The sequence below is a fragment of the Eptesicus fuscus genome, chromosome 6 (assembly GCF_027574615.1).
Source record: "Eptesicus fuscus isolate TK198812 chromosome 6, DD_ASM_mEF_20220401, whole genome shotgun sequence".
In the NCBI taxonomy this organism is placed as follows: Eukaryota; Metazoa; Chordata; class Mammalia; order Chiroptera; family Vespertilionidae; genus Eptesicus; species Eptesicus fuscus.
The window spans coordinates 13,794,191-13,802,130 of NC_072478.1; the positions used below are offsets into that span (position 1 = coordinate 13,794,191).

A 7,940-nucleotide genomic window follows, 5' to 3' on the forward strand; every position below is an offset into this window, starting at 1 on the left:
TGGCCAGGAGGAGCTTGAGGCTGGGGCAGACTGACACCCTGGGAGCGGAGTGGAGAAGAGCCACCTCCCCACAGTGTGCAAGGCCTTGAACCTGCTGACTTCCCACTCGGTTCAGTGAGTCTGTGTCGTGGGGGTTGGGGAGGGGCCTGCCACACCGCTGGGGCCCATGCCAGTGTGGGGTCCAGGAGGCGGCCCCGAGGCCCAGCCCTGGGTGACGCATCTGCCGTCCAGTTTGGGTGCTGATGCTTGTTGGCCCTCGGGACCTCCTGGGGGCTCTGGCTTCCCTCCCTCCACCCCAGCCCCATCTTGGGATTAGGAAGGGGAGGGGACGGCGGGAAGGCTGAGGAGGGACAGCGGCCGCCCGGTGTCCCTGACTATGTCCCTGACTACGTCCGGGGCTGAGGCCGCCGCGTGCGCTTGGTCCGGCGGGTGGGGGCTGAGCCCACGAACTCGAACTGCTTCTGCCTCTCCGCCTGGTTGGGGAAGGGCAGCCGGCCCTCGTAGAGGCGCTTGATGAAGTGGGCCTCCCGCTGGTTCTGGCGGCTGCGGGAGGCCTGGCGGGGCCGGCCCTGCCGCGTGAAGGCCAGGAACCAGCCCTCGTGCCGGGCGTTCTGGAAGGCCGTGTAGTTGTTCTCCAGCACGATCTCGGTGAACACGCAGTCTTTGCTCTTCCCGCTGGGCTGCCAGGGAGAGGAGAGGAGGGGCGTGTGTCCACCCACCCGGCCCGGCCCAGCGGCTCTGCCTCAGGGGCCTCTCTTAAGACCTCGGAGGGCGGGGACCCCGAGGGTTTCTGCCCGGGGAGGGGGTGCCCTGGCTGGGGAGGCCACGCGGGGAGAGAGGGGCGAGCTGTGCCTGGAGTCAGACCTGCACTTAAAGGCAGGCCCGTCATTTGGAAGTTGTACACCTCGAGCCAGGCATCCAGCCACGCCGAGCTTCGGTTTCCCGAGACGAGGCGTAAAGATCTAGGCCCTGCGGTCGGCAAACTCATGAGTCCACGGAGCCAAGTATCAACAGTACAACGATTGAAATTTCTCTGGAGAGCCACATTTTTTAAACGTAAACTTCTCCGAACGCCACTTCTTCCAAATAGACTCGCCCAGGCCGTGGCATTTTGTGGAAGAGCCACACTCCAGGGGCCAAAGAGCCGCGTGTGGCTCGCGAGCCGCAGTTTGCCGACCACGGGCCTAGGGGCTTGTGCGGTTTCCTGCTTAACCGGTGGGCGCTCGGACACAAGAGCAGCCCTCGGTGGGTGCGTGGCGTTGCTGGGAGAGGGAAAGGAGGCGCCGTTCTCTGATGGAAAGAAGGGGCACACATTTATGGACACCAGCTGTGTCGAGAGCCATCCAGGCAGCCTGAGACTCTCCAGATAACCCTGATGCTGTGCCCATTTGTACAGACGAGTAGCCTGAGGCTGGACAAAAATAAACATTTTTGTGAGAACAGCCAGAACCGGAAGCCAGGATTGACCGGTGCTAAAGAAGTGGAGTTCCCCTGCTCAGTGACGCTGGACCCGCCACCGCGGCGTGGGCTATACTAGCACGCCGTCCCGCTAGGCGGCTACACTCGCGCACACGGTTACACTAGCAGGCGGTCCGCGTGCCTCTCGCTGGCTGGGTCCGTGGAGACCTTGGGGGAGCGTCTGACCCTGTCTGAATGCCCTCTTTCAACCCCAGTGAGCACTGAACCCGCAACACAGGGGCTGCCGCGTTATGTAGGTGCTGAAGTTCTCACTCATGGACGCTGGGAAATGCCCATGAGTCTGAGCAACGGCCCTTGGACCAGTCAGTGTTCTGAGTGCTTGTCAGTCCAGAGGGACTCACTGGCACGGAGAACACAGAGTGGCAGTGGGGGGTGAGAGCAGAAGAGTCATGTCCCCGGTCACCCTGCAATGGGGGTGCTGTTGGCCCGGGGCACCCCACCCCAGGAGGACCCAGTCAAGCGCCTGCTCTGTCCTCGGGCCTCACCTTCCCGATGAGCTTGCCCCTCTTGTTCATGCAGATGTACTTCTCGCTCTCAGCCCCCTTGATGCGCACCCGGCTCCCGAAGGTGTCCGTCTCCACTATGAGCTTGGCTGTCACGAGAGAGAGACTTCTGTCTATGAGGGTTGCAAGCCCAGGGGGTGGGAGCCCCCCTCCACCTCTCCCCCGTCCCCCACCCCCCACCCCCCGCAGCCAACCTGACCTCTGAACTCAGGTGGGGAACATGGGGAGGCCCTGACACAAGATCTGGGATGAACCAGGTGAAGCTGGCCAGGGGTATGGGTGGCCTCAGGTGAGGGCTGGGTCTCACCAAACTTGTTGCCGTCTTCAGCGGTGGCGGAGATGCGACGCCCGGTCACCTGCACGTGCTTGCCGCTGGTCCGGCTGTAGAGCTGGTACTCACGGATCTGCCGCCGGCTCAGCTGGTCGGTCATGGCGCCCTGGTCCCTCACGTACTGGTTAAAATTAGGAGACGGGTGATTCTCCCCCTTTGCGGTTACCAAGGGAAAAATAGTGTCAATTTGCTTTGGGTGACACCACCACTGGTCCATCCAGGGGAGAGGGGCACAGAGGTGAGCGTGGCGGGGCAGGCCTGGGAGGTCGAGGTGCAGGCTGAAGGGGGCATGGAGCCATGACTTTCTCTGGCCAGTGGGTGAGCCAGTCATGACCTCTGGGCTCCCTGTCAGCCTGCAGAGAGACGGGCTGGCTGCCCAGGCTTGAGGACTCCTGGTGACAGGGTGCGGACTTGGAGTCGTGACTCTGGGAGCTGGGGGGAGCCTTCAGTTCTGAATCTGATCCCCATATTCTAAGGAGGAGGTGCGCAGGCCACACAGCGAATTGGAGACAGAACCCTGTCCTGCTTCTCGCATGGAGCTTGCCACCCCTCCAGAACTCTGGGGCGTTGGCTCGGTTAGCCAGGACAGCCAGGTTTCCCTCCATCCTCCCCGCTAGCCTTGAAGGACCCCACCCCAGCACACGCGCGCACACACGCACATGCACACACAGCGGCTGGTCTGTTAGGGTCACCGGCGAGCATCGTGGGGGCTGTGAGACCCTTGTCTCTAGCTCTGCGGGCCCCTGGAAGCATTTCTTAGTAGCATGTGGGGTCCTGAGCTGGGCCTGCTCCCCTGCCTCTCCCCTGGGTGCTCGGGGCCCTCAGAGAAGCCAGACCCCTTCCAGTCTTCCTCCCTCCTGCCTGGGTGAGGCACCTCCTTAGTGGAGGGAGGCCAAGGAGCTGCGCAGGTGCTGTCAGCAGCGGTCCAAGGCTGCCCCTGCCAGGCCACCTGCCCGAGGCACAATGTAACAGAGGCTCCTGGGCACCGTGGCCGGCCAGGCCGCTGCCCACCCGCTCCTCCGGGAGGGGGAGGGGCTCTTCCGCCCACACAGCCTGTAAACAAAGGCAGGAGAGTACCTGGTCTCCCCTTAGCCGTCTGCAGCACTGAGCCGAGAGACCGCTTCCCGCCTCTGCAGACAGGTGCAGCCTGACTGCACTCCCAGCTGCTGCCACCGCCTCAGGGCCGGCACCGAAATGCTTCTCTCCACCTGGACCCGTGGCCGTGCTGGGACAGCCTTTCCCCGGCCCCCAGCCCCTAAGGCCAACCCTCTGGACAGAGCTAGACCTGGGCCGGCATCTGTTAGGGCCCCTCTCTCCTGGAGGGAGCGGAGGGAGTGTTGGCTTTGAGGAAGGGGAGGCAGGGAGCAGCCTGAGGCTGACAGTGTAACCTGCTGGGGGTTAACCCTTCGTGTGTCACTGCTCATTTCCAACCTCAGCTGCCCGCAGGCCAGGCCCCCAGCCCAGGAGACCCCAGCCCACCCCACGCGCCTCCCTCGAAAACCCTGAGGCCTGGATTTGGGGTGGGAGACCTGCCTCCCTGCCAGGAGGTGGGGTCTGGCTGGCCCAGGACCCTTGGTGGGGTCCGCCTGCCCCCGGCCCCAGCCGCCTGGCCCAGGTTCAGGCCCTCCGCCCTTCTTGGCGGGCAGCCTCCTCCTGGCCGGCTGTTCCAGGTCAGGAGCAGCGCGGCCCCCCCAGGGCCCCCTCCTCTCCTCATCCCCCTCCAAGCCCTGCACAAAAGCAGCCCCACGCCCCCCCACAGCCCACAGCCCACAAGTCGCTCTCCCCGCGGGACCTTGCCTGTCCCTTTCATGTTCCCGCTGTGGGGGACCTCCCCTTCCAGTGCCGCAGACAGCTGCTTGTCAGCCGGCCCCTCAAGCATGGCTGTGGTCCGGCCTGCGGCCCCCCCTCCAGGGGGGTGAGGGGGCACTTCAAGGGGGAAAGGACAGCTTTGCCACCTTCCCCGAATCCTGAATGGGGCCTCAGCCAGGCCATAAACGCCAGGCCAGCGGCACCATTGTGCTAATTCCCCTTCCAGAACAGGTTGGGCCCACCCCCGCCCCCGCCCGGCCAGGCTGGGGGCTTTCTTCTCGCTCTCTCTGGACGTGTGAAGCAAAAGGCCTGGAACGGGGGGCTTGAGCAAAAGTGGGAAGGAAAAGGGGGGTGTCTCTCTCTCCCACCCCCCCACTGCTTCAAAGGCAGCCTCTCTCCCTCTCAGAGAAAAGGCATTACCTTCAAAAAAAGTCCCCACTGGATACGAAGGGAAGCGGCCTCTGGCCTGGGAAAGCCACGCCATCTCCCCGGCGCGTTCTGGGCCAGTGCATTTTAATAGCTGCCCTGTTATGGAGGCTCACAAAAAGGGACCGGCCTGGGGCTGCAGCTGGGCAGGGGGAGTGGGCATGGGCGGCAGGCTTGGGTGGGGGAGCCTGGGGAAGCCAACTCTGGATCTCCTCTCAGACAACCTCTTTCGGGTTTGACCTCATTGTGTCTGGAGTCACCTGCCCTGGCTGGGCACTCTGCTCCCATAACCCCCAGGACAGCACCCCCCTACCCCCCGGACACCTGTGTTGGTGGGAGTGCGGTCAGGAGTGGAATACACAGGTGGTTTTGCATGGAAACCTGTCCTCTCAGGTACAAGCCTCATGGAGCCATCACCTCCGCCCTCTTCCAGCCACTCCCGGCTCCATCCCTCAGTCTGTGTGGCCTCTGCACTTAGCCTTGGGGTGACCCAGTGTGGAGGGATGGAGAGCGAGGCAGAGACCCCAGGGGGAAGCAGGGAGGGTCACGGGAAAGAACACAGCTAAAAACCTCAGTCGGTCCCCAAATCTGCGGTAGCCCCTTTTCCTACTCCCCTTCAGAGCTGGACCCCCTCAAACCCCAGAGAGAGGCCAGGACCTGCCTCCGTCCAAAGAAAGGAGACTGCCCCTCCCCCGTCGGTGGGTGGGAGGCACGGGGAGAAGCTCGCGGGGCAGGTGGCCTACCTGAGTTTGACAGCAGAGAGTCAGTAGCTGCAGGCACCTGTGTGGGGACACGAGGCAGACCCAGGTGTGGGTGCCAGCAGCCAGCCCAGGGCGCACCGGCCCCCGCCCCCGCCCCCGCCCCGCCCGCCCGTCCGTGTGGGAGTCCCGGTGAGATTAGGGCTGCCGGAGGCTGGGGAGGGCAACGGAACTCCCGTTCGTCCGAAGGGGAAGGGCCGGCACTTACAGAGTGAAGTTGGGCAGCAGGCGGGCGGCTCCCATCGCCGGAGAGGTTTCTTGGGGCAGTGACCCCCCTGCCCCCAAACTCGGGAGAAGATGCGGGCAGTCCCCAGGGTCGAGTCCCAGAGAAGCCAAGGTCTCTTCAAGCCACAGGTTTTCAGGGGGGAGAGGAGGAGAGACAGGGGAAGGGAGGAGAGAGAGGAGGAGGAGGAGGGGGAGGAGGGGGAGGAGGGCGTAATTGGGAGACTGAGGTGTGATGTGTCCACCTTCCCGGCCAGTGAGACTGCGAAGCAGCCACCGGGGCTGCCAGCCTCCGGGGCTCCCAGCGCAGAGGATGGGGCTGCTGGGCCTTCTCAATAGGAGGCTGGCCCTGGGGGCTCCGACCCCGACCCCAGCGGGAGTGCCCCTCCTCCCCTCTGGGGGCCAGCTTCTCCCGCCGGGTTTGGTGCCCACTCCCCCAGGGGGAGCGGCAGGTATGGGTCTGAGGCGGTGGGATGGGAACAGCCTTAGGAGGGAGCCTCCCTGCAGGGCAGGGGTGGGCTGGGCCAGGGCTGCGCTGCCTCTGCCTGGCTCCTAGCCCCCCTCCCTGCTATCTGGCCACAGAAGGAGGGGTGACATCCAGACTGGCAGCAAACAGTGGGTGCAACAGCTTGGGGCCAGTCAGGGGTGGGGCGGAAGGGGCAGCGGGGGCTGGGGAGGACCCCCATGGAGCCCCGAGAGCCGGCCTGAGGCGGGGACGCAGAGCGGGCTGCTGGGCGTGGGCAGTTTCCTCTGAGCTGGGACAGTGAGGCCCGGTGGTGGAGGGCCCAAAGAGATAACTAGTGGGGGTCAGGAGGCCCATCACCCGCCACCCCCCAGGGCAGCAGCCAGTCCTGGAGCCTCCGGGGCCTGGGAGAGAGCCCGGCAGACAGGTCACGTGCCCGCTGGCCCCACGCGGCTCGGTCAGGCCGCCGTTGCCCATTCTGCAGGTGAGGAAACAGGGACACTGGTCGGTCATCAGCTCAGAACGACCCAACCGGTGAGTGGGGTCTGAGTCTCTGCCCGGACCCACGCTCAGGGCCCCCCGCCCAGCCCAGCGCACCCCCATAGCCAAGTCTCTCCTGTTCCTTCCACAGAAGGTGGGGATGTGGCTTTGGTCAGGGGCTGGTCCTGGGGGACCTCTTGGGGAAACCCCTCCTTCACTCACACTCAGCGTGGCTCCCTGGGGGTCTCTGTGCCCCCAGAGTGGGAAGAGAAGGGAAAGCTGGGTGTGGTTTTATTTACCTGAAGAGATGAGTGGGAGGGCAAAGCTCTCACCTCCAGGCCTTCTCACCTTCCTGAGCCACATCAATCCACAAAGTCGTCTGCCATCCCTGCCCCCACAGACAACGGGGGACCCTCCGCCCTGTCCCCTCAGCACCTGGCTCCCAGCCCGCCCGCCCCAGGGAGCCCCCAGGCCGGAGCTGGCCTGGGGAGGGTGGTGGGAGCCCCAGCCCTGCAGAGCTGGCCGCGTCCAGGGCTGGAATCGAATGGGAAGATGTCAGAACTAGAACGGCTCTTAGCGCTTCCCCATCCATGGATGCGGCCTCACAGCCAGTCAGTGGTGCGGGGGGACGGGGCGAGGGGGGGGACAAGTACGGGTGTCCAGACTCAGAACATACCCAGCCTGCCCTCCCCTCTCTGCATCCGCCCAGGCCCAGCCCCCTGAGCATTTCCATTTTCCACATTCCTCCCACCATTTGGGGCCCATTTAAACGCTGCCTCTGCCATAGAAACTTCCCCCATCGACCGCCCCACTTGTACTTGGTGCTGGCTCTGCCCTCGGGGTGCCCGTGTCCTGGTGCCCACATCCCCACCGGCCCAGCTCCCAGGTAGGGTAGGACATGCTCCCTCCTCCTGACCTTCATCCTGAGGAGAGGCAAAGGGAGGAGACAGCTCAGCCTGGGGTTTGGTGTGTGTGTGTGGGGGGGGGCGGTCAGCAGGGCACAGCAGTGCCATAAGGAGAGGTGGGTGTGGGGCATGCCACCTAACGCTATCTGGGCACAAGGCCTCTGAGCCTGAGCCCCGGTTTCTATCCGTGAGGGAAGAGCCTGCTGTCACTGGCCAGCCCCTGGCCCAGCCCGGGTCCCCATGGTAACAGATGCCAGCAGTCCAGCTTGGCCGTGGGGTTCAGCCAGGCCACTGGTGCCAGGGGGCTCAGGGGCATGGCTTGTTTCACGGTGTGACGTCTGCTGCTCCTGGTCCCTTCCCATCCCACACCTGCAGGCTTGGCGTTGACGCAGCTTCTCCTTTCCCGCCAGGGAGGGGCCCGCGGTGCCCCCGGCGGGGAGGCAGCGTGGACAGTGGTCAGGCCTGGCCTCTGTCCCCGTCTCGGGGCCTGGCTGCTCAGGCTGTGGCTGTGTGGCCTGTGGCCAGTCCCTCACTTCTCTGCTCTCAGCTTCCCAGTTTATAAAA

General features: G+C 64.8%; 1 protein-coding gene across 2 annotated transcripts; it reads right to left on the reverse strand.

The window, feature by feature from the left end:
* Positions 1–386: 386 nt before the first annotated feature.
* FGF17 (fibroblast growth factor 17) lies at positions 387–5,549 on the reverse strand. Of its 2 annotated transcripts, none has more exons than XM_054716804.1 (5): positions 5,515–5,549; positions 5,292–5,328; positions 2,290–2,434; positions 1,965–2,071; positions 387–680 (listed from the first exon to the last, which is right to left on the reverse strand). In XM_054716804.1, exons 1-5 carry the CDS (start codon positions 5,547–5,549, stop codon positions 387–389), a joined length of 618 nt encoding a protein of 205 aa, XP_054572779.1. The 2 variants fall into 2 exon arrangements, with proteins under 2 accessions (XP_054572779.1, XP_028016451.2); XM_028160650.2 differs by having other exon boundaries at positions 2,290–2,467.
* Positions 5,550–7,940: the final 2,391 nt, after the last annotated feature.

Excerpts from the sequence above, each read along its gene's own strand:
- FGF17 (XM_028160650.2), bottom strand. The coding sequence starts at position 5,549 with ATGGGAGCCGCCCGCCTGCTGCCCAACTTCACTCT. Across the intron at positions 5,329-5,514 it reads CTGCTGCCCAACTTCACTCT|GTGCCTGCAGCTACTGACTC; the intron begins GTAAGTGCCGGC and ends GTCCCCACACAG. Across the intron at positions 681-1,964 it reads GGGGCAAGCTCATCGGGAAG|CCCAGCGGGAAGAGCAAAGA; the intron begins GTGAGGCCCGAG and ends TCTCCCTGGCAG.